The following is a 27,365-nucleotide window of genomic DNA, read 5'->3' on the forward strand; positions in this document are numbered from 1 at the left end:
ATGATGGTGTGGTATGTTTTACCAAAGTTTGGGTATTTCTTTTTCCAGAAATGAGAATTTGGTAATATCTAAGTTGATTTAAAGTGACAAAAGAAACAAATTTGGTTTCGACAGAGCGCAGCAACAACTCTTACTTTTTTTCCTACATCTGAAACCAATCGCTTTTTTTACGTTAGAAAATGTGCGGTATACCGTCACTGCTCTCCATCTGTCGAACAACTGAAATTTACTACTCAACAAGAAACTGGTGTCATTCACACGACAATATCCAATTCGGGGGGTTCTCTATAAGCATCTAGATTTCTAGAATTATAGAGAATTGGTAGAGAATATCGAATTATAGAGAATAGCTGTAGATTGTAGTAGTGAGACAATCCATCTAGTATTAGGCAACATCTACACATAATATTTTTGGAAGCGGGTCTAGAGAAAAAGTAAAGGTCTGGTTGGGGTTTCACCCCTGTTTCTTTTCTTTTTCAGATAAATGACCAGTTTTCGTTTCCGTAATTACATTTGCTTAGATTTACCTATAGTATAATTTCCAATGATAAAATAAAGTCTCGTTGCTAAGCTATAGTTGTTATGCAATAAGTAAGCTTTCAAGATAAATTCTATTTTTGTGTAATTGATCTGGGCCATTGAAAGATAATATTATATAAAAGAAGCCAGTGATTTGAACTTTAATTTAGCGGATTGGCCAGGGCTAATCTAAGGTCCACCCCTTCAGAAAGTGCTTGGTACACAACAGGTACTTTTGTCTTTAGTCTACATTGAGACATCTGTTAGGGAGTCTGTCTTCAGATTTTACAGATGTGTGTTTAAGTGATTTTTGGAAGAATCCATGTGAGTTATTTTCTACAACCGTGAAGATGATTTTTACAGGAACCCAGGCAGGGTAGGAAAAGAGTTCGCAAGAAGTGCCATCATTACAATTTCGACAGGGGGGTCCCGTTTACCCTCCAAAGAGATAGCGAGAGATATTACTGGCGACCCAGGTTGTGGCACCCTTGGCCTAGAGTTTGGGTCTTTTGATCGTTCGATCACGTTACCATACCCTGGAACATGGTATATCGCAAAAGAGTATTAACAAACCATAGATTTACAATACGGTAGTGGGGACCACGAGGCTCTCCACTCCAATAAATGGGGCCGGCGAGACTTTTCCCGCCAATCGGTCGGCTTATAGCCGAAATATAGTCAAAAGTAGTTAATGTAACAGGTTAACTAGAATGTTCGTGAGAATTAGTGAACAATTGAAAATTGAATAATGTGTAAAGAAAGCGAAAATATTAACTGGGTGGTAAAATTACATTCCGAATAAGCAAAATTGTTAAGTATAATGATTTTCATCCATTGCCAAAAGAGGATTTCCGTGCTTATCACTAATAAGGAAAAATTGTCCAAAACGGTTATCGGATGAGAGTATAAACTTACTCATTGATGGTTTTAGAAGAAAACACACTAAGTTAACTTTTATATTGACCTCCCCCCAACCTAAATTTGAAAATGCCTTTTTTTTTTGTGGAAAACTGTTTTCTTAATATTACTGGTAAATAAAAAAAAAAAACTGAATCCCTCAAGTTCTATGCAGCTTTCAAAAAACATCTTCAACAGAGTAAGGAATATAATATCAACCACTTGGCTTAATGTAAATTTTAAAGGAAACAAAACAAAATCACATGGAGTATACATCCCAAAAGGAAAACTTAATTTTGGCTCTTCGTTGTATTTTCTGTGTTGAGTCTGCAAATTCGACACAATATTTTAGCTCGCCCTGTGTAATAGGACTTGACTTACCAAATGCTGACAGATCTGAACAGCGAGAGGAGCAACTTCCTCTTGAAATTCGAGAATTATTCGCTGGATTACATTTGTCATGTCATCATTCTCACTTTCGCGGAGGACTTCTAATAGCTGAAGTGTGATCTCGCCAATCTAGAAAAAGACTCAACACTGTAAAAACAACAACAACAGAAATTAAGAAACTTGACATTGGAGGTTACAGATCATTATAAAAGTTGGAGGGTAATATATCATGCCTATTCTACAACTTATTTAATAAGAAGACTGTTACAGTTTTGTAACATATTTTTAAGCGATGGGACGAATAATCGGTCAGTAAAAGAATCTGAAATCTGAAAATTAGAGACTTCCCTGAATGGGTGGCAAAATCGCAATTTTTTCAACTTTCAAAATATAAATGTTTTTACTTTTATAACTTTAATAAATCAAATAATTTTAACATTTTGATTACTAAATACCAGTATATGTATATTAAACTGACAATACACATTCATTTGTATTTTTTCATTGAAGTGCAAATTATATTCTGAACTTAAGAAGACACTACTATTTTGACGCCAACTCAAGTTAATTTCAGGTCTTTTTGAGTTTGACTCGGGTGTCTATTGTTCTGCTTGTTTTGGGTTTCATTTGTTTCTTAATTCTACTTTGCTATTGTATCAAGCTTAGTAGGTTATTTATTTTATTTTTGCCCTCTTTTTGTTTAATGAACTTGTTCCTTACTTTTCTCTGAAAAAGTTATTTTCGGGAAAGTTTTTTAATTAATTTCTGTTCGTTTTATATTGACATAGTCTTTTCAGAGAAAAAGAAAATAACACTTTAAATCTTTCGTTTTTTAAGACTTTATAGTTTGGCCTGCTATTTGTATACAGGAGAAAAATTTTAAGCAATTTTTAACAACATACACCCTTTTAAAAATCTGGACACAAATAGTACTGTTTAACTTAGTTTCATACATCCTCTAGTTGACTTGAAATGGGAAACTTGATATCATTGGCTAAAAAATATGTTTATTGTCTTTCATAGCTTTAATACGTTTGCGGAGGTTTGATGTATTTAAATTTTGAGAGCCCATGTACCCTCTTAAATTTAAAAAAAAGACCCCTAATTGTCTTTGAGATGCTACTGAGATGCTGTACTTTGAATTAGAATTAACAGCACGTATTTTGATTGAATATTAAATGAACGCATATTTTATAACCATAATGAGCAAATGGGAGGGTGGGAGTGGAAGGGGGATTAGATGCCCTCCAATCACTTTCCACTATTAAAAAGGGCATCAACCCTTTCTATTTTCAATCCAATGAGCCACTTTCGAAGTTCACACGGCAACTCCTTCGAAACGAAGTGCCCTGGTCTAAACAACAACAACAATAAAAAATATTACTAATCACTTTCGACTATTAAAAAGGGCACTAGCCTTTGAATGTCCAATCGAATTCGCCTCTTTTGAAGTTTCTACGACAACACCTTCTATAAAAACTTTATATGCGCTAAGGACGTAACATAAAACCCTTGTCCTGGGGGTTATAAGAGAGTGTGTTTCTCAAAAGAGTATTTTCTTTGTGTAAATCAACTAACCTACGCTAAACTAAATGGCTATCTCTAAATTTTGACTGGATATGTTTAGGTGAGTAATGGAAGTGGGGGGGGGGGGCTATTTGCCCTCTAATCAGTTTAGACTGTTAAAAAGGGCACTAGCCCTTTAAATTTCCAATCAGATGAGCCCCTTTTGAAATTTCTATGACAACGCCTTCTATAAAAACCTTATACACCCCAGGACATAACTTAAGACCCTTGCCCTGAGGGTTCTTGGGGAGTGTCCTCCTCAAAAACATATATTCTATTTGGAAATCAACTACGCTCAACAAAATGGCTACATCAAAATTTTGATTGGATGTGTTTGTGAGAATAATGGGCGTAAGGGATAACTTTTGACTATCAAAAAGGGAACTAGCCCTTTGAATTTCCAATCGATTGAACCTGTTTTGAAGTTTCTACGACAACGCCTTATTAAACCTTATATGGCTCCAGGGCATAACTTAAAACCCTTGCCCTGAGGGTTGTGGGGGAGTGTCCTCTGGGGGAGTGTCCTCCTAAAAAAACATATTTTCTATCCAGATATCAACTAGCCTACGCTGAACAATATGGCTATTTCACAATTTTGATTGGATGTGTTTGGGAAAGGGATGGGCGTGGGGAGGTGGGACTATGTGTCCTCCAATACCTTTCTGCTGTTAAAATGGCTACTAGCCCTTTGAAATTTTCAATCGAATCATTCTTTTTTGAAGTTTCTACGATAACGACTTCTTTAAAAAACCTTATATGCCCCCGGGGCATAATTTAAAACTCCTGTCCTGAGGGGATGTGTTTGGGGGAATGATGGGCGTGCGGGGGCGGGGGGGCTCGTTGCCCTCCAATAACTTTCGACTATTAAAAAGGACGCTAGAAATCTAGATTTCTACTTGAATGATCAATTTTCGAGATCTCTAAAATGACCCCTTCTATATAAAGTACCCTGCTTTAAAGAAAAGAAAATAATAAACAATACATTGTCAAAATTGATCTTATGTACCCTCAGGGCATAACTTAAAACCCTTGCCCTGAGGGTTGTGGGGGAGTTTCCTCCTTAAAAAGATATTTTCTAACTGGAAATCAGCTACGCTGAACAAAAGTGCTATTTCAAAATTTTGTTGGGATGTGTTGGGGGCAAGGACGGGCGTGGGGGGGGGGCTAGTTTCCCTCCAATCACTTTCGACTATTAAAAAGGGCACTAGCCACTCAACTTTCCAATCAAATGAGCCTGTTTTGAAGTTTCTATGACAATGCCTACTATAAAAACCTTATATGCCTACAGAGCATAACTTAAAACCCTTACCCTGATGGTTGTGGGGGAGTGTCCTCCTCAAAAACATATTTTCTATCCGGAAATCAATTATGCTGAACAAAATGGCTATCTCAAAATTTTTATTGCATGTGTTTGGGGGAATGACGGGCGTGGGGGGGCTAGTTGCCCTCCAATCACTTTCGACTATTAAAAAGGTCACTAGCCCTTTGAATTTCCAATCGAATGAGCCTGTTTTGAAGTTTCTACGACAACACCTTCTATAAAAACCTTATATGCCCACAGAGCATAACTTAAAACCCTTGCCCTGAAAGTTGTGGGGGAGTGTCCTCCTCAAAAACATATTATCTGTTGGGAAATCAACTCCGCTGAATAAAATAACTATCACAAAAATTTTTATGAGATCGGATGGGGGAACGAATGGGCGTGGGGGGGGCTAAGTTCATTAAAATCCCTGTTGGCTATTAAAAAGGGTACTAGCCCTTTGAATTTCTAAACAACTCATCCTGTGTTGAATATTCTAGTACAACGCCGTCTATAAAAGCTTCAAATGCCCCAAGGGCAGAGCTTAAAACCCTTGCCCTGAGGGTTGTGGGGGTGTGTCCACCTAAAAAACATATTTTCTATCTGGAAATCAACTACGCTGAACAAAATAGCTATCTCAAAATTTTGATTGGATGTATTTGGGGGAATGATGGGCAAATGAAACTCAGAGAGGAAAGAAAATTACAAAATGAAAAATAAAATTAAAAAAGGTGAAAAAACGAGGATTTTGTCAGCCAGTGGAAAACCATGAAGAAGAAGAAATAAGAAAATATTTCGACAAGAACTTCCACCAAGTCGTCCTCAGTGCAAAACAAAAAATAAAAAAAAAAAAAAAACGAAAGTCTAACCTTTCGATGTTTACCGTACAAAGACAAAACAGACACTAAATAAAAACCAGGCAGAAATCAATGAAAAAGAAAAGAATAGAAGAAAAAGAAGAAAATGATGGCCGTGGGGGGAGGGGGGCTAGTTGCCCTCCAATCACTTTCGACTATTGAATAGCGCACTAGCCCGCTGAATTTCCATTAGAATGAGCCTGTTTTGAAGTTTCTACGACAACGTCTTCAATAAAAACTCTATATTCCCCCAAGGCATAACTTAAAACCCTTGTCATGATGGTAGTGAGGGAGTGTCCTCCTCAAAAACACATTTTCTATCTGGAAATCAAATACGCTGAACAAAAAGGTTATCTCAAAATTTTAATTGGATGTATTTGGGGGAATGATGGGCGGAGGGGGGCTAGTTGCCCTCCAATCACTTTCGACTATTAAAAAGGGTACTAGCCCTTTGAATTTCCAATAAAATGAGCCTGTTTTGAAGTTTCTACGACAACATCTCATATAAAACCTTATATTCACCAAGGGCATAACTTAAAACCCTTGCACTAAGGTCTGTGGTGGTGTGTCCTACTCAAAAACATATTTTCTATCTGGAAATCAACTACGCAGAACAAAATGGCTATCTCAAAATATTGATTGGATATTGATTGGATTTGGGGGAATGATGGGCGTGGGGAGGGGGGCTAGTTACCCTTCAATCCTTTTCTACTATTAAAAAGGGCACTAGCCACCCCAATTTCCAATCGAATGAGTCCTCTCCGAATTTTATGAGACGAATCCTTAGATACGAAGTGCCCGGGTATGGAGAACCAAAAAAAAACACATTGTGCCCACATCGTTCTTTACTTAGGAAGCGCTAGCGCGCTGCCTATGGTTTTCTATCCAATTGCAGACCTTAGTAACAAAAAGCATTTCAAGTGTTCTCAGTCGTTTAAAGTGCAATGATGATTTCGTTAGGATTTGAAACTGTTTCAGTCATGAGCTTGCAATATTTTCCATAAATCAAAACTTATTACATAGTTTTGCCAACTCAATTTTTTATAGTGCAAACAAAATAGGAAAAAGTGCTTCGCTTTATCTACACCAGCTTTTTTAAAATAGACATTTCAGTGAGCAGGATTAAACAATCCCATTAAAAGCACACGAAAACCGTTTCGGGAATGGGGCAGAGATCATCAAAAACCTTAAAAAAAATACGAAAAAGACAAGCAAAGGGGGAAAATTGAAAGAACCTGACGTTGCATCAAAAATTTCATTCACAAATCTTTCATGCCAATCGAATGACACCTCTTTTTTCTCATTAGTAACGATGATAGAAAAAGAGAATCATTCTTTAAGAAAGACCATGTCTAAGACAGGCCAAATACCTCAAAGGCCAGACAGGAATTTAATCGCTCTATAAAAAAAAAAAAAAAAAAAAAAAAAAAAAAAAAAAAAAAAAAAAAAAAAGAGTTCACTTCAGTTGATTCCTTTAGAGCGATTATTAAACATTATCTAGATTCCTAGATTACTCCCATAAAAAGGCAACGTAAGCAAATTGGCATGGTCCAGTTTGGTCTAACTTACCTTTGGCCGGATGATTTCATTGCAATCTTGACTACCAATAAGTGCTTGGAGAGCAATGGATGATTCAATTTTAACTGGGAGATCTCTATCAAAGAGGAGAGTATGGACAGTGGCCTGAACAGCTTGCTTAAGTAATTCTGGGTCTTTGAATTTCACTTCGCAAAAATGGTGCATTGCCCAACATGCTCTAGCTCGTAGATGACCGTGTGGACTCTGATACTCAGGTAAGACGTATTGGGCTAAGAGACTGTCCATCTGGCTCCTATATAGCTTCTTCTTAACCAGAACCTCGCTTAGGGCGCCGACCTATTAAGGGCAAGAAATTTATCGTAATAACTTTTATTCATATTTCATACATATATATAATTCAAACCTAAAGCGAACAAAAAAGGCGTCAAATAAAAAAGAGGCTACCACCCTCTTAAACACTCTAAAGGCTAGAGTTTCATTTACGCTTACCAAAAAAGATTTGGTTTCTGACTGCTGTGTTTTGATCTGTCACATCAACGACAACAACAAAAGGAAATACAAAATATCAGTTTACAAAAAGACCTGCCTTAATTAAAAGCGGGCCTGCCACCTCCTCCCGCCCGACCCATCAAAAAACCAGCGTTACTTAACTTCACTGAAGAGGCTGTGAATTTCATATAATGTATATTCTATTTGCCAAACATCAACAAAAACAAGAAAATCACAATAATAATCAAACTTACATTGGAGAAAAAAATTATAATGGTTACGTTTACAACTTTCAGTTTGTTTTTTCAGTTTAAAAGGATACTTTTTTTGTCCAAACCTTTTCTTTTGAATACATTGACTTCAAAAGTAAAGAAAACGATCTTAATAATATTACTATGGAAATGAACATTGGTAATCATCGAACGAATCTATTTAGTTTCTTGAAGTAATATTTCGAATTGGCTAATTAACAAATGATTCATCAATTGATATTCTACATATTTAAAAGGAGAATATCTTAAAGGAAGGAAGTACTGATGGAAATTTTAAATTAATAAGGCAAACTAGAGTAAACTGACTATTTAAATTATAATGATACAAAAAAGAAATAAAAGGCCGTAATTTACGGATGAAGGGTAATATTGTCAAGTTATAATTTTTTTCCCATCCATAGGGGGCTTGACGAGAAGTAAGTCATCACCGAGTGAGGTGAAAAAGAGTCCATTACAAATGATTTAAAGAGAATTTAAACTTAAATAGAAGGGCTCAAGAGTGAAGTTATTAATTCATTGGGGAGAAGGGGTGGGCGTAGCTGTGTGAAACTCAAGCGGCTTGGTGTTGGAATATGTTGTTAGTACTAATAGTGGTGTATAATAATTTGTTAATTCACAGCAAACTCTGTGTTTTTAAGTTGACTTATAATATGGCTTTATTTTAGTTTGTCATAGACTTTTATATCGCTCATTACTTTTCCACGAAATTCCTTTTGGTTGGAAATCGTTTTTTTTTAACAGTTTTTGTTCTTTTTTTTAACAAACATAAGATGCCTTTTTAGTTATTTATAAAAATATTGTAAAGTTTTTGTTTGTTTTTCAGCTCTTTTGCTTCAGAACTAATAGAGTGGGATGCCATATGTTGTTAATAATAATAGTGGTGGATCTTTGATTTTTTAATTCACAGCCAACTCTCTTTGTTTTTAGGCTGACTTATAATATGGCTTTATTCCTGTTCATTTTAAACTTTTATACCGCTCTTTACGTTTCCTTGAATCGTTGGAAATACTTTTTTCATTTTTTTACAATTGGTGTTCTTTTTTGAATGAACATAAGATGGATTTTTAGTTAATTGTAAGAATATTGTAAAGTATTTTTTTCAGCTCTTCTGCTTAAGAACTAATATGGTGAATGTCATTTATATTTTAGAAGACATTTCAATATTCAGTCAGCTGTAGTTTTGTGCAATTTTTTAAATAGTATTTATTTACTTTAGAATTATGGGTGCTTGCAATGCAGGCTTTACAATCAATCCGAATTACGAATCTGCGTTATTTTAACGTGCTACATATCTTGAATCGCTATTTTATTAAAAGAACCTTTTCATGTTCAGTTTTGTGACAACCGTTGGTGCATTTGATTTACCAAATGTCTACGTCCTTTATAAAGTTTTAGTTAGTTATTCAAAAAAATCAGATATCAGGAATCATTAGAGCTAAATATATTTCAAAACTTTGGTATTCATTGACGTTTCCTTGGCCTTGTCTATATGCCCAGTAAGTTTCATAAATTGTAAAAAAAAAGTGCATTTTCCCAGTCTATGTAGACCCCAGCGCCGCTCCAAAAATGTCCCCTCCTTAACGCCTCGGTCTCTACGCTAAAGTTTGACTCTTTGTCATTACTACTCCTTAAAACAATAAATAAACTTTAGCGTAAAGAGCGAGGCGTTGAAGAGGGGACAGCCCCTTGCATATACGGAATAATTGCTGTTCGTTTGAAGTTTTAATGTCGCTCCTTACTTTCAGTTAAAAAAAAAATTTTTTTTTTTTATTTCTTAACGTAAAAAACTTTTTTTGTATGCGAAGTAACACAAGAGACGAAAATTAACGAACAAGATAGTAGTGAAGAATTATAGTATACAAAGTAATATTTGGCAGGGATAGTTACTAGTGATAAATCACCAGGGGTGGCACCGTGATTGGGGGATTTTCGGGAATTCGGGGAACCAAATTCTTTTTCTGGGTGACACATGAATTTTCAAGCAAATCCCCGAATTCGGGGATAGTGTAAGCCCTGCTTGATTTCTAATCAGGAAAATTGGAACACTTAACCGCACGAGAAAAGAAAAGCTTCGACTTTGAGGTTGACGCAATAAAGAATTGCCGCAAAATTAATACCGAACGCCACCGCCTCCGCTGGCGTCGGCACGCCGGTGGCGTTGCAACACTTTGGTGGCAGTCAACCGGGCCTCTCGTTGGCGGGGTTCGGTCGATGCGCCGGCGTGGCTCCCGGATCTAATTCTATGTGTCCAGTAAGCTGTTAGTCAATCTTATAGACAAAAAAATAGCATTATGTTGGATGTCATAAACCCACGCCATCAATTTTTATCTTAATTAAGGTCACCTTACCCCTGTTTACACGCCTTGTAAGTTTCAAGACAATCGGCCAAAAGACTATTTTTCATTAGAAAACCCGTTTTTCTTTTAAATATTGGTCTTCGTTGAGGTCTACCTGAATCTTTGTAAACGCCCCAAAGAATCCAACCAATCAGAGATTAGACAAATTTTTAGCCCATTATCAGGCGTCAAGAATCGATGCAGGCAAAATTAGTTTAATTTTCTTCTGTACTGGGGTCTATTTAGTCCAGAAACTTATGGATAAGATTTTTAAGCCGATCTGAAATACGAGATTTACCGGCCAGTTTCGAGCGTCATGAATCTTTTAAGTCTTTTGGCAATTTTATTTATAGATCAGTGAAGTTTATGAAGCACACGTGAAAGTCTATTTTCACGAATTTATAGGGACTGATGTTTGTTGGACATATAAATTAGTGCTTCTGGGGCATACAGTCAAATTTTTGAATTCAATAATTTAACCAAATGTTTTCGTTATAACTGTCCATCTGCCATATTCTGGGAGTTGTATTTGGAATGAAGTTCAAAAATACACGGTATTGTATCGAATTAACGACGCTTCTTGACTACTAATGTCTTTGCTTCGGTCCTGTAGTGTGTTGCTTAAGCCGGGTTCGATTTCTGGGTCTCGTAATACCAAGCTGAGTCAAACCCACTGCGCCACCACAGGTGAGAATGCACCGGGCCGGTGAAGTACTCCAGTATATTGTGCACCAACTCCATTTTTATTTAGGGAGCAGTGAAGGGGTCCGTAGATTTTGGTCTCCAACCTATTGAAAATTTGGATGCCAAGACTTAAAGAAAATCCAGCGCTTTTTGTCTGAACTGATTGCAGACATTGTCCTTGTCGATTGTAAAAAAAATTATTTTGCCTGTTTTCAGGTGAACCAAATTTGCTTTCAAGTCGTTTCTCTACATTTCCACGGAATCCCAATATGCCAAAGAAAATATCATGATTTTGGGGGGGGGGTCTCACTTTCTGGTAAGCCAGAAAGTTTTGTTTATAATATGCCTTGGTGTCCCTCACACCAATACAAGTTTCAAGATGACGAAAACACAATATTTCTTGCTCACCATTGTGCCCCATTTGCGGGTCCTTGCGCTCCCAACTTTGTTTGCACATTTGGGCTTAATTGGTCCTGAGACTTACGTATTCATTTAGATTTTAAGCCGTTACGGAAACAGCTTTTCTAGAAAACTGATAGTTTTTCTAATTTTCTGCACTGGAGCCCTACCTAAACCCCGATGGAATTTATGGGTTTTAGTCTTTTCTAGCCCTTTACTCAGGGGCTAGATCGAAAAACGCCTTATCGTAGGTTCAAAGAGAAAAAAAAGTTGTAATAGGTAAAACATGTCAATTGGATAAGTTAGAAATTTTAGTTGCCCTTATGTTTCAACATGATTTTCATGTCGTCAAATTTTCTTAAGTCATAAATATATTTTTAATTATGAAATAACCTTCTTATTTCATGGCTGTTACTGTTGTCCCGGAAAATGCCATAGTTGCCAAAACAAGACTTTTATTTAAGCTGCATTGATTGCTTGCCAAAGCAAACATAATCATAAAAAATTGGTAACTAAGATCGGAAAAACCAACATTACTCTTGTATTAACATCTGTGGCAGACTAGACATTAGTCATGCGTATGACTTGTCATGAGTAATATTTTTAATTTTATTTTTACAAGACGCGAACTATATTAGTCCAAAATCGGTCTTAATTGGTAATTAACGAATTAGAAGTAACATTCAAACTTGGACACATTTTGATGTCCTTAATTGTTAAAACCTAAAGCCTACTGCATCATTGGCGTTTGACTGAAAACGAATTGTATTACAGATATTTTCTTACCAATTATTACAGCATTGAAAATGAGAATAAAAATTACAGTGAAATAAAATCTTGAGCTGATAACATTTCAACAATTAATATCATTATATATCAAATATTCAGTTTGGTTTTATTTGCACTTTCCAAGACTGTTCAAGCAAATAGTTATCAGTAAAGCGCCAATGACGCAGGTGATATTAGACTTTAACAGTGAGAGAAGGAGGCGGTACCCAAACTCTTCTTTGTAGTGATTTTTGTTCGTTTCAAGCTTGATTTGCATATTCAATTTAAGTTTCACGCGTTTTAAGATTTATTTATTCATTTATGTTAGCACCTATTGTGGGTTTGTTTGCTATGATTGTTTAATTATTTTCTTTTCGTTTGGGGTTTCATTTACAATTCAATATAAAATTTGTTTTTTCGTTTTAAGCTTGATTTGCATATTCAGTTTAAGCTTTACGCGTTTTAAGATTTATTTATTCACTTATATTAGTACTTATTGTATGTTTTTTTGCTATGATTGTTTATCTCATTTCTGTTCGTTTTGGGTTTCACTTATTCTTTAATAGCAATTTCTGGTAGTTTTGAGTTTGAATTTTAACAGGTATTTGTATGTGCTGATCTTAAGTTTAATATGGCCTTTACTTTTCTTTGGAAAACTTCTTTTAGAAAAAGTTCTTTTTTAGTTAACTGGATTAAGAATTATACACAAGGTAAACGGCCAATTTAGACAACATAGTTATATTCCAGAATAATTATAAGTTTTGTTTTTATAGAATGTTTGTTGAAGATCTTTCTCTATAAAATATATAAAAGGCCCTCCCCATCCGCATGTGCCTATTTAGAAGTAATTTAAAGCACCATGAAATTTTCCCAAGTTTATGATTCAGAAAGACTTAAACTACAATTTAGCATGAGTATATTTTCAGGGCAAATTTCCCGAGTTTAACTATCTGATTGGATATTTTTCAAATGACACCGTGAAGCTTCGTCTGAACTTTGAAGCGCATTCACTTCCATAGCCCCCTAACTGTATTTGAGTCGGTTTCAGGGCTAGAATTTGCTTAACCGACTGGCTCTAAGTTTCACAGATGTGATCTGCCACTGATACTAGCAAATACAGAGCCCCCCACGTGATAATTGAAACCCTACTACTGGTATATATACTAGTTCTTACTAGAATATATACTACTTGAATACTACTAGAATACATATATACTACTAGAATAACTACCAGTTCGATAGTATGGGGTGTAAGTGATTTTGACATTAGTCAACACGTTTCATGTGTCTACTTCTAAACAACTCAAAGGAGCATCAAGTTGCATTAGACAAACACAACTAAGCACACTTGTCGTGTACCCCAATCTGTTTAAAGCTTCACTCTTCATCCCCTCCCGCGGAGTTCCCATTTTATTTTAATCCTTACATATAGCCTCTCCTCAGGGAATTATCTGCTTTTAGTTTCGGCCAGGTAGGCCAAAAGGCAGAATCTCTAGAAATCTGTCATCCTTCACGAATATAACATATCCACTAGACACTGCCCATTCAAACATTTCTCAGTTATTAATCTAATAGTAAAAATTAAGCCAACTCCTCCTGTTCTTTTTCTCAAAGCTTACTTTTACTTTGATATTATCTCAAAACTTTGTTTACAGTATCTCTTAGTCTAATAAGCATCATCCTGTAGCCTATCAACATCATAACGAAGCAAAAGTTAGTTATCCTACCTGAATTTTAGCTTTAAATTAACACTAGACACTACTAGTTGGTGGTCTTTACTTTTAACATCAATAATGCAAGTCCAATATATCCTAGTGCACTATACCGAACATGCTAGTCTACGTTTTATAATAAAAAATCGATAAAACTGATGATATGAGTACCCTACTATTAGTCGCATTACTGCTCGTTCATATAATAGGAAAGAGCTAGAGATTTCGTTATACAATTATTGCTCGTTAAATAGGATAGACAAAAAGGGCAAGGAACTATCATGTTTGAAAAATTGAATGACAAATACAACAATTTCAAGGTGCCAAATATTTAACCTTATTCTAGCTAACTTCAATAAAAGCTTTTAATCGAAATAAATGTAATGTAATTATTGGTGATTTTTTAAATGAATTTCCCGTTGATTTCCAATCTCGGCACAATTAGACCGAGATTTGTAATCAGAAAGATCAGTAACCCTTCGAAAGAATGTTTAGTTTATTGGTGATTCAGTACAATACTATTTATGAAAGAGATACAAAGAAACATAACATCCGAACCAAGTGGCCCTAATGCCGTTAGTAGCCAAAGCAACGTTCGGCCGGAAAAACAACCTGCAAGCCAAACCAACCTGAGACCCAAAGAAAAAGAAAATGGACAGGAAAAGACAAATACGCATAATACTAATTAATAAAAAATAGATTGCTAAAGGTAGACCATTAACTCCGACCTCGCACTATTGTAAAAGCTTAAGACGACTCGTGAATACAAGGAGGTGATATAAAGAAAAAAAAACTTGAGAAAAAAGGACAAGATACTGATAGCGAAGATGAAGAGTTTCAAGAGGCTCGCAGCAGGAGTAGCTCACTGCCGGGAGTACTCACTAGGAGTATGAAAAGGAACAAAAGATCGCAAAGAACAGAGTCGCAGACAGGTCAAGCTGAACTTTCGAGCCGACTTGAAAGCATCGAAGGTATGATAGATAGTGTGGAAAAAATCGTACAGAGCAGCAACAGCCCTTCGGCAAGCCAGGCTTTGGAACTAATCGATTACGCTGAGACGTCTTTCTCGTCAGTAGAAGGATTAGAAACCAAGAAAGCAAGAACTAGAGAAAATGCAGAAGACATGGTGATAAGTCAGCAAGAGTTTCCAAGAAATTCGCAACTTTGAACGTAAATGGAGTAAAGCAAAAAAATAGATAAGTAATGCTAAAAGGGTATCTACTAAAAGGAAGAATAGACTTAGCATTTATACAAGAGAACGACACAAGCGAATTAAGAGGTTTAGAACCTGAATATAAGTATTTTACGAATTGCAATGAGGATGGAGGAAGCGTGGCGATAATATATAAAGAAAACCTCCATGTAAAAGATGTTCGAACTGATACAGACGGGAGAATTATCAGGTGTGATATAGGTGGGTGCAAATTTGTCAACATATATGCTCCATCTGCGTCGCAAAACAAAAAAGTACGAGAAGTATTCTTCGAAGAAAAAATAGCCCCATATATACATAAAGGTTATGAAAATACAGTTGTCCTTGGAGATTTTAAGTGCATAACAAATAAGCAAAACGCAAAAGCACAAAGTGATAATACTTGCTTGTCACTGAAACGATTCGGGCGTGATGCAGGCTTTCTAGTCGTTCTGAAAGAAAAAGTGAATACGAGGAGTTTTGTTTAGATAAGCTGAACGGTTTACGGAGGAGGATCTAGACTCGACCGCATATATACTTAAGGTTAGATCCTTCCACAAATAGAGAAAATCCAGAACAAAATTGCACCGTTTTCCAACCATCAATCTGTGATTGCCACATTAAAAAACAACGAGAGAAAAAAATCTTCTTTCAAGAATTTGTCATGGAAGATGAATACTGAAGTACTGAGAAACAAAGATTTTACAAACGCAACAGAAAAGATATTAGAGGTACTGAAAACTGTCGAGAAAAGAAGCCTTCCGAAACATTGGGAAAAGATAGCCAAGCCAGCGATTACAAAAATGGCCCAACAAATCTTTCGGGATACAGCAAGGTTTGAAGAGAAACACGCCAGCTTTCTTTATAAAGTAGTTTACCAGCTAAACGAAGAGATAATTGCAGGAAAAAACTCAAACAAGGAATATTTTGAGGCTCTAGCAGAGATAAGAGAGGTTGAGCATAAGCGAGCAGAAGCAATAAAAATAAGAACTAAAATAGACGAACATATTCAAAACGAACAGTTAACAACAACTCTCATATGCCGCGAGAAGAAAAAAAATAAGCCAACAACAAATGAGAAGAATAATAAATCAAGAAGGGGAAGTCCTTGAAAACGAAAATGATATATTAAACGAAGCAAGAGATTATTACCAAAATGTGTTCAAGAAAGAAAAAGAAGAAACCGAAGACGAGCAAAAGAAGGTACGAGAATTTATTGAGGAAATCACTATAACAAAAGTAACTGATGAACAGAATGAAATGCTAATAAGCGAAATAACTGCAGAAGAAATAAAAAAAGCATTATCGGAAACGAGAAATAACAAATCACCGGGGAGAGATGGCATACCTTGCGAATTTTATAAGCATCATGCAAATGAAATAGCCCCGATTCTGTCTGAAATGTTCAACGAGATGCTAAATAGCCCCGAAGAAAAAATTAGTTGCATTGGAACAATGAAGCTCCTACCAAAGTTAGGAAATCTTGAAGAACTGAAGAACTGGAGACCTGTAAATTTAACAAACTGCGACTATCGGATTCTCACCAAAGTTCTTGCAAACCGCCTAAAAAAAGTACTTGCTAAGTTGCTAAGTAAGCGACAAAAAGGAGGATTAGATGGACGGAAAACAGCTGATGCTCTAAGAGCCATACGAAACGTAATACACGTGATAGAAAAAACGAAGAAAAAAGGGAAATACAGAATCACAAGCTTTGACATTCGAAAAGCATTTGACAAAATAAGAAGAACAATCCTACTTATTATACTAGTGGCATACCGTTTCTGTAAAGAGTTTATGGAATGGATAAAAAAGACTTTGGAGGTAACAGAACAGATCATTGTAATAGGTAATATGGAAAGCGATAGCTTTGAAGCAGAGACAGGAGTAAGACAGGGATGCCCATTAAGCTCTTTATTGTTCGAAATATATATTGACCCTTTGTTGCGATATTTGGAGCAAGAGATACAAGGAATCGAGATAGGAGGAACCCAACAAAAGCTAGAAGGATTTGTCGACGACCTCACGACTTTCACGGAAACAGACATGGATTATTTACGGGCTTTGCATTGTATAACTAAGTACTGCGATTTGTTCAAATTAGAATTAAGCAAAGAAAAATGCGAAGTCCTGTGTTTAAGCGAAGAAGAACCTCAGTTTATTGGCGGGATAGAAAGGAAAGATGAAATAAAGGTTTTAGGTATTCAATGGAGAAAAAGATGGAAAGAGACTGAAAAAGTAAACTGGGCTAAAACATTGCAGAAATTTCCATCGGCACTTGCTTACGGCTATGGAACAGCCTTCACAATATTTCAAAAAGCTCAATACGTTAATACTTACTGTTGTCCAGTGATATGGTATTTCGCTTCAGTATCAAACCCCACAAAAGGCATCCAGAAGAAAATAAAATCAATGATATATCAGTTCGTCTGGTACGGAAAACCCCCTCCAAAGCTTAAACTTACAGATATGTTTCTACTGAAAAGCCAAGGAGGCCTACAAATAATTAACACGGAAGCCAAGATAAAAGAACTCCACATGAAAACAATGATCGAAGAAATTCATTTTGAAGAAACAAACCCTGTGAAAAATTGGTACAACGCATGGGTAAGAAATGAAAGGAGGGACTGCCCAAATTCGGTAAAAAAAACATTTCGGAACTGTTAAAGAATAACTGGAAAAAAGGATCGCAGACCCTGATAGCAAAAAAATCAACAAAAAGGATATGAAACAATGGTTCATTTCGCAGGAAAACCTACCTCCAGCGAAAATTCTAGAGACGAGTGATCTTGACGATAAAAACTGAAAAAAAATTTCGACCTGATACACTCTAGTTTCTTACCGCCGAAGGTGAAAGAGCATGCCTTTTTCCAAGTTCACAAAATACTGCCAACTGAAGAGAGAAAACATAGGATAGACCCCACCAAGTCGACTGGAATGTGCGGAAGGTGTGGAAATCAAATTGAAACACTTGAACATTTAATTCTTCAATGCACAAGCCTAAAAACAGAATTAGAAGAATTGAAACAACTGTTAAGTAGTGAAATACAAGAAAATGAGGAACTGGTCAACGCAGAAAAGATTGTAGAATTAAAATTATGCATGGAAACCAATCAAACGAAAAAATACGAAGATTTGACTTACATTTTCACACATTTCAGCTATCATGTTTGGAAAGTGAAAATGAAAGATACGAACCCAACAGAGGTAATGAAAAAGGGTTCAGTGGGATAGGCTAGTAAATATAAGGAAAGGCAAACAGAAAAGAAAAAAGTGAAGGTGTATAGAAGAGAGTAAAAAAAAAAAAAAAGAAAAAAAAAGAGAAGGAAGGGAAAAAAAGAAAAAACAAAAAGAAAAGGAAAAGAAAGAGAAAAAAAAAATGAAAGAGATACTTAATACATTTTGATTCAGGACAGTCATGCTACAATTCAGATGCCAGTTCAAAACATCCTAGTGTTTTATCTCGGTTAGGCCTGTCTCTGTTTTACACTAAAATAATAAATGAGGTCCACCGTCTTACCATTATGCGAGTACCCAGCTAGCTTATGGGTCATTTTATGGCCAAATGTGTATTGGTTGTAACTAGATTATTGTATCCGCAAAAGTGGACCAGTCTACTACTGTTGCTATTTTCCGTCCCTACGCCAAATTTATCAAGGCAAGGATACTATCTATGCATTAAAGTCCCCTAATAAAAAATACCATGCTTTTATCTGGGGCCATGTCTATTAGTCTCTGTAACTGCATATAAAATTCACCAGAGTCTCAACTGTCTACGTCAGCCGGTTCTAAAGTGGTACGTACCACTATGACTGATACCTTATACTTTTTGGTACCAACCATTATAAAATATGACGGCATATTTGCACTTGAAACGCTGAGGATAAGATATCACACTTATCGACTAGATAGCCTAGGCACAGTGAAACACACTCCTTATGTCTAAGACAATAGCAAATACCATATGTAGAGCGCCATCTTTTTGACTGGCATCAGCTTCTTTAGATGTCAGCACTTGTACCAAGAAAGCCATTGTCGGTTGTAGCTGATCCTTTCTTGTTTTACAAATGGAAATCAAAAGTTCTCGGGCAGCAGTGACTGGTGAAACAAAATCCTCAAATATATCTGGAATAAGAAACATTTTAGGGAAGGAGGTGGTAGTATGTCACATAAAATGTACTTTTGAGGCAAACATTGAATAGCGGACAGCGACCTCCAACCCCCTCCAGGCATATTCAAACTTCACTTTCCTTCCATTTTTTCTAAACAGAGTTTTTCTTATTTTAAAACGTTACGAATATGAAAAGACGGCTGAAATGCCTTTTTTCCTTGAAGTGCAAGCGAAAAACTTTTTAACAAGAAAACGGAGTTCGTATTAACAAAGTAGACAGAATAAACAGCCTCCTGAGCAACTGATGGTATATAGGGCATCGACAATTGTCGACGTTTTAATTTCAGGATCATTTTTTAAAGGGGCAGGCAGCAAGGCTGCTGCTCAATATCGCAACAACAGGGATTGGGTCGCAGACCCCGCAAAACAAAAATTGCCATGCAAAGATCAGTCCACTATGCTTCCACAAGGTAAAAAAAAGGTAGAAACTACATATCAGTCTTGTATTCCCAAGCTTTTGCGTCTTTATGTAGTTGATCTTCACCACAGCATAAAGAGCAGAGTTAAACTTAACGAATTAGTACGAATCAAGGATAAAGGCAACATACATTTCTCGGATAAATAAATTTTAACTTCCGAATTCCTCGGGATATGTTCTTTTAAAAGTATTGAGAAAATTACATACCTTAGCTACTTTAGTCCTTTAGCTATTCACCAAAAGATTTTTTATCTAAGAAAAAATGTATTGAAAAGCTTACATTATTAGTTCATTGAAAAGTATAGAAATAAACGAGCACATGCAAACGAAGGAACTAACCAAAAAGGTTGTATCGCTTTGGTTTGACCAAAAAGGTCCAACCAAACCTGACACTGAAACAAGCACGCTTGTCACTAAACAACTATTAATGAGTTTCTTATAAAGGGTAAAAAATCGAAACCAATTGAGAACGTAGGCAAATTGAACAATATATATGTACATATAAGATCGAAATACCCTTCGACCTCCTCCGTTCGTGCCAGCTCGTGGCCAATACCCATGTAATTTCTAAGGGTTTGATAACACCAGGTATCAATAAAATTACAGAAAAGAATATTTAATCCTTACACTAACAATACATGTCTATTCCCATGTACGACCCCGTCGACTCATACACGTATACAGTAGAATCTCCTCGCACTCCCAACCTGATATCTCTCAATTGCCTAAAATTTTCAAAGAAGCCAAGTTGAATAGACTATTAATCTCAGTTTGTTTTATTTACGTTCAAATTGCTTTAAAAAAAAAAAAATAAAAAAAAACCTATAGAAAGGTTTCATTCCAGGTGCAACAAAAGAGTAGATTTTCACAGCTTTCCAATCAATTAGCATCCCTTAGAAGACTTCTCAGCTTAAGACATAGAAAATATAAAATTATTTTAGTTTAAATCTAAAGCGGATAACTTATGAACATTATTAAATCAGTGAATTTCGTAACAACAATTGGCTTGGGATTATAGTGACGTATAATCCTGTCTTATGTGTATCAATTAATTTGTTGGTGATAGACTTTTGGCGAGAAGTGGAATTTGAAATTGCATAATTACTGATTGGATAGTTCAATAACGCTGGTCGGAGGAACGTCAAATTTGAATTTCTCAAACACTGCATTTTCTGAAAGCAGGCCCCGAGTGATAGTTGGTTCTATTACCATACAGGGGCCATTGCGAGTAAGTATCACTCCATGTTTTTTTGAAAATTTTTGAAGGCATAGTGGCAATATAGTCGAGAATTATGGCACTCACTAAACAACTTTTTGATGACCGAATGGACAAAGTCCTGCAGAAATTCGCAACTCTCCAGGAGGAAAATAAACTTCTACGGTCTGAAAACAGGTTGCTCAGATACGAGATTTTAAAGCTTAACTTGACCGCTCTGTGGTCAGAACTATACTCAACAAAAAACAATCTTGTTATCCACGGACTAGAACCTTCAGATGGCGAAGATCTCCGTAAGAAAGAAGTTGGCTTCTTCAAATCAAAACTCAGACTAGGTACTGCGAATGAGGTACAGATGAATGTGGTATACAGAATTTCTAAGAAACCGTCAAATGCCGAGTCGTCTGGCTCTAGCGGTCAAACACTGAGAAACAGCTAGCAACTAAGAGAGTCTCCTGGTGTAATTTTTGCTATCCTTGAAAATTTTTATTGGTCAGAAATAATGACAAAGCCTAGTAAATTGAAAAAACCGTTCAGAGTTTATCTGTTAACGTGACAGCTGACCTTAAGAAGCGGCACAAAAGAACTTTTATCTCGTGGTTATAAGCTGCAAAATTCAAAAGTAGCGAGTGAGAAATCAGCGGAGACACGTTTGATCTAAAAAGGGATCAAACTTTGGTTAGAAACCAAAAAATCAAAGACGGCTCAGTGGATGAAGTTTCCAGACAAATGCTACGATCCGCTCAAGCTCCCCCGCGCTGGCTCGGACGATGCGAATGATTCTAATTAGGACGCCTAGAATTTTTCTTTTTTTTGTTAATATTTTTTGAGGTTTGTGGGGCAGCTATAATACTGAAGTAATTAGGAGTGAATATTGGTAAAATTAGAGTAGTAAAATTGATGAATAATTTAAATTTAGAAAGTATTATAACTGCGCCATGAGAGAGTGTTTATGTGTAAATTGCCGCTTGCATATTCTTGATTTCTGTTTATACAATGAGATGTTTTTCCTTTTCGTATGTTCTTGCTTTGTTTTTCTTTTCCAGAGTTATAAGAAAAGTTCGGGTTTACAAACTTCAGAGTGGTCTACTGCTCTTCTCAAAGGTACAGCCATTGCCTCTCTTCAGTATGTTGGTAAGTAATGAATTCCTGTTCTAATCCTCCCGGGGGTGCCTCCTCGTCAACAAGCCAAAGTAATGCTAGATTAGTAGAGCTGGAAGAAAATTTTTTGGATTTAGAAAATATTTTTGATTTAGAAATTAATAATGAATCAGATACCCCGTTATTTGATAAAAGTAAATTTCATAGAAGCCGTTATGAAGAAGTGTGTAATTTCAGTACGGGACGCTCCGAATCTCACCTCACTTTTTTTCAACTGAACTTTCAAGGGTTATTCTCATCTGTTGTGTATATAACGACTCTTTGTCAACAGTTGCAGCCAGATTTAGTAGAACTTTGTAAGAACTTTTTAACAAAACAAACAGATACGTCTCTAGAAATGTTCGGATAGAGTTTCAATTTTTTGCACAGAAAAGCATCGACTAGGCGAGGTTTATCTATTTACACACGGCACGAGTACTCGGTATGCATTAACAAAGAATTAACCTGGAATATAGAAGGAATTTATGAATCACTTTTCTTAGAAATATGTTTACCTTCACAGAAGAAATTAACAGTTGGAGAAGTATACCGCCCACCGGCAGGATCTGTTTCTTCATTCTTGGAAAACTTAAGCCAAATATCTGATCATCTAGAGAAACAAGGGAATGAAGCTATCTTAATGGGGGACTTCAACATCAATCTTACTCATCCTCTATCTTCCGGTGCGACACATCTGCTTAGTATGATGTCTGCTTCGAATATGTACCCCTCGACGACGATTCCAACCCGAGTAACTGCCACTTCCCACTCACTGATTGACACCATTTTTTCGACTCTGCCTACAACATCAGCCTCAGTTCTGCTATCCGACACTTCAGATCACTTCCCTCTGCTTACAAATTTCAACATACAGCATAAATATCCAAAGCCTAATGCTTCGATTAAGCAGGGGTTCACTACCTGGAAACTGAATGACGAGAACTTGAAAACTCTTAATCAAAATCTGGAGAGCACATCCTGGGAAAGTGTTATGAATACAGATGATGTTAATTCAGGATTTGAGGAATTTCATAACATTTTCATGAGAATATATACGGATTGCTGCTGTGAAAAGCGTTCAAGGAAGACGGGACGGAAAAATCAACCCATAAGCCCTTGGATTAGTCATGGACTGCTCCAGTGTATTAACAGGAAAAATAAACTGTGGATGGATTACACAAATGACCGATGCATTGCAACGCTGGAGAAATATGAAAAATATAAAAAATGTCGTCGATCAGTTTTACGTAAAGCTAAACGAGATTATTTTAGTGGGAAAATAGCTGAAAGTGACAAAAATTCTCGGAAAATATGGAAGGTTGTTAACTCTATACTGCGTCCCTGCAGCCCCCCATCTGAGCTTCCATCTAAACTATATGTCAATGGGGAGACAGTAACAGGACCAGATAACGTTGCAAATGCATTGGGAACATTTTTTGCAGAAGTGGGCAGAAAAACAGCAGATTCTGTTGGGAATTCCGCGAAGAGTTTTAAAGATTACCTTGGCCCGGCATGCACTAAATCCATGGCAATAGCACCTGTCTCTCCATCTGAAATTCTGCTAATCGCAATAAATCTAAGAGGCAATTCGGCTTCTGGGTTCGACCGAGTACATACCAAAGTGTTAAAAGCAGTTGCTCTTTCAATCATAGTGCCCCTTACTTAACTTAGAAATTTTTCTCTGCACAAGGGTACTTTCTCAGAACTGCTAAAAAAAGCTAGAATAACTCCACTGCACAAAGAGGGCTTTCGAATTCACCCGGCTAGTTAAAGATCTATTTGTATCCTCTATGTTTTTTCATAAGTTTTTGAAAAACCTATGCAACAGCAGCTACTCCAGTTTCTGGAGAAGAAAGGGTTTCTTAATAATCGCCAGTTTGGGTTCAGACCAGGGCACTTTACACATGATTCAATAATGGTGTTAAGTTTATGGATGAAAAAAGCTTTGGATTCTGGTCTACTACCTATAATGGTTCTGTTTTACATCAAGAGATAATTTAATAACAAGTACCATTCGATTCTCCTTGGGAAACTGGAAAATATTGAAATAAGAGGTGAAGCTCCGGATTGATTCAGATCATATTTGAGGGACCGCAGCATTTATTTGGGAGAAGATCCTGGACACGATGTGCTCATTAACTGTAGTGTCCCCCAGGGCTCAACATTAGGACCACTACTTTTCCTGATCCATGTTAACGATCTGAGTCGAGTACTGAACCCGGCACGAACAAATCTTCGCTGCTGTAAAAATGTGCCAGGATGAAAACTCCCTCCGGTCCGAAGGTGAAGATGATGAGCTCGTGGCCTTTGCTGATGAAACCACGCTTGGTTGCTGTGAAACGGATAAGACAACGCTCAAGTCTAAACTGACGGAGGTTCTGGAGGGGACGTATCTCTGAATGGATGCTAACCGACTTGTAATTAATGTTGGGAAATCTCGTTTTCTATTTTTTTCCCGGATCAGAAATGTCCATCCGGAGATATGTGGTATACGGATATCCAGAGGTGTTATTAGTTGGCCGAAAAAGCATTTTGCAAAAGACCTATGAATCATCTTCGATAAGAACCTATGATTCTTGCATCATATTCAAGCAGTAGAGTTGAAGCTATCCCAGAATTTTAGAATAATGAAAAAACTGAAAAGCGCTTTGCCGCAGGAAACGTTGGTCCTCCTTTACAATGCTCTTATAAAACCCCATTTATAGTATTGTGCAATGATTTGGCAATCAACTTTTAAATCCCACCTGCGAAAACTGAATTCGATTCATCAACGATGCCTGATATTAATTGGAAAAAATGAAGAGTACTTGTCATTAGGGTCCCTGCATCAATTATCATGCTTGACCTTTCTTTTAGCTGGAGAGCTGCCATCTGCGTTTAAAAGATTATTTTGACCTATTTCAGACCAGCATAATTTGCATACCCGATCATCATCAAACCTGCAAATATTCCTCACCTCGACCGTGCGATCAGATTTCGTTCCCAACGTAGCCTGTGCAAAAATACGGAACCTGATCCCAGAAGAGCTGAGAGGTAGGAGCTCCCTTGCATCATTTAAAAAAAGAGTAAAAAATCATTTAATAGCATTACAAATGAATAGTTAATAAAAAAAAAAATAGAATTAAATGTAAGTAGTAAATTTAAATTACAAATGTATGATTTTTAAATATGACGGGGTGGTTTCACCTGAGGGTAAGGAACGGGAAGGTAATAGTTTTAGTTATTTGGTAAATGAGGGGTATGGTTGTGTCTGAGATTCGGAGCGGTGACCATTCTGCGTATTATGTTAAATTGTAATGATTTTGGTTCTCTGCGTCCAGGAATGGACTGAGTATATTGATTATGTGTGATTTATTATTTTTATTTGTTAATAAACCCATTGAACTTAATAAACCCATTGAACTTACAACATTTAAGTTGCTATTAATTTACAACTTATCAAAATATGAAATAAAAGTTTTTTCCAACAATGCTTATCATTTTGAATGACAACCACCCATTTTTAGTTTTCCCCGATAAATATACTACTAAAAATTTGCATTGTCCGTTGACAGGCTATGGCATTATTAATCTCCACGTGACTGAATTGCCATATTGTTTTGAGGGTTTGTCCTTGATTCTACCTTCCTTTCTCAAATTTTTCTTGAAGGTTGTTCAGTCTAATTCACTAACATATTTTTACTCACTCAGCAAGTAAAAATCTACAAAGAAGTCGTGGGAAATTACGCAAAAAAAAAATTTCCTTTTGTACTGATTAATTTAAAGAAATGTTTCCACAAAATAAGTTTTTCAAAGAAAAGTAACGAACTAAATTAAACGAAAAATTAGCAAAAATAAAATTAAATAATCTACCAAGCTTTAAACTACCACAAATCAGCATCGATAAATAAATGAAACCCAAATCGAACAGAAATTACAATAAATAACCGAGTCTAACTCAAAACGAGCAGAAATTAACATACGTTGGGCTCAAAACCCCCTATGCTTCCCAAAGCCAGAACATAATTTACACTTTATTGAAAAAAATTACAAATGAATGCGCCTTGTCAGTTTAATACGTAGAAAATTGTATTTATTATTCAAAATGTCACTATTATTGGATTTATTAAAGTTGTAAAAGTAAAACATTTTTTTTTTCAGTAAAGTGCAAATTATGTTCTGGCCTTGGGAAGGCATAGGGGTTTTCTACGACAACGCTTTCAATAAAAACTTTATATGCCCCCAGGGCATAACTTACAACCCTCGCCCAGAGGGCTGGGGGGGGGTTGTCATCCTCAAAGACCTAATTTCCAGAACTTTCTACTACGTTGAACAAAATGGCCATTGGAAAATATAGATTGGATGTGTTGTGGGGAATGGTGAGCGTGAGAGGGGGGTTAATTACCGTCAAATCACCCTCAACTATTAAAAAGGGCACTAGCCCTCTCAATTTCCAATTGAATGAGCCCCTTTTGAAGTTTTTACGACAACTCTATCATTAAAAATCTTATATGCTCCCAGGGCATAACTTACAACCTTTGCCCTGGGGACTCTGGGGGGTTTTCACCTTCAAATACATAATTTCCAGAACTTTTAACTACGTTACACAAAATGGCTATCTCTAAACTTTGATTGAATGTGTTTGGGGAAATGGTGGGCGCGAAAGGGGGTTAATTACTCTCCACTCACTTTTGACTATTAAAAAGGGCAATTTACATTTCCAATCAAATGAGCCCCTTAAGAAATTTCTACAACAACTTTCTATATAAACCTTATGTGCCCCCAGGGCATAACTTACAACCCTTGCCTTGCACTGAGGACTCTGATGAAGTTATCATCCTAAAAGACCTTATTTCCAGAACTTTCGACTACGTTGAACAAAACGGATATCTCAAAATTAAGATTGGATGTGTTTGGGGAAATGGTGGGCGTAAGAGGGGGGTTAATTGCCCTTCAATCACTTTCGACTATTAAAAGGGCACTAGCCCTTTCAGTTTTCAATTGAATAAGCCCTTTTTTTATGTTTTTACAACATCGCCTTCTATAGAAACCTTACATCCTCCAAGGGCAAAACTTACAACCCTTGCCCTGAGGGGGGGGATGGGTTGTCATCCTTTAGAACATAAATTCCAAAACTTTAAACTACGTTGAATCAAATGGCTATCTAAAAATTTTGATTGAATTTCCAATCGAATGAGTCTTTTTTCGAGTTTCTACGACAAAAATTTCAATAAAAACCTTACATGCTCCTAGGGCAAAACTTATAACCCCTGTCATGAAAACTATGCAGAGAGTGTCTTACTCAAAGGTATAATTTCCTTAAATTTGAGATGTTTTAAAGGAATTGACTCTCTAAAAATTTTGATTGGACATGTTTGGGGAAATGGTTGGTGTTGAGGGGATTTTAGTTGCCTTCAAATTACATTTGGATATCTATAAGGGCACTAGCCATTTAAATTTGTTATTAAATGAGCTCGTTTTGAAGTTTTTACTACGACACTTGCTATAAAAACCTTATATGCCC

General features: G+C 36.3%; 1 protein-coding gene across 2 annotated transcripts in view; it reads right to left on the reverse strand.

Annotated features, from left to right (window-relative positions):
- msk (importin-7 msk) overlaps positions 1-27,365 on the reverse strand; it is a 165,854-nt gene that overhangs the window by 48,814 nt on the left and 89,675 nt on the right. For both annotated transcript variants that reach the window (XM_089098588.1, XM_089098583.1), the window contains exons 7-9: positions 18,879-19,042; positions 7,099-7,404; positions 1,798-1,935 (exon numbers count right to left, since the gene is read on the reverse strand). In XM_089098588.1, the coding sequence (XP_088954714.1) occupies positions 1,798-1,935; positions 7,099-7,404; positions 18,879-19,042 (608 nt within the window). The remainder of the gene's footprint in view (positions 1-1,797; positions 1,936-7,098; positions 7,405-18,878; positions 19,043-27,365) is intronic.

This window comes from Artemia sp. Qi Xiang Cuo, chromosome 2 (assembly GCF_049724085.1).
Source record: "Artemia sp. Qi Xiang Cuo chromosome 2, ASM4972408v1, whole genome shotgun sequence".
Classification (NCBI taxonomy): Eukaryota; Metazoa; Arthropoda; class Branchiopoda; order Anostraca; family Artemiidae; genus Artemia; species Artemia sp. Qi Xiang Cuo.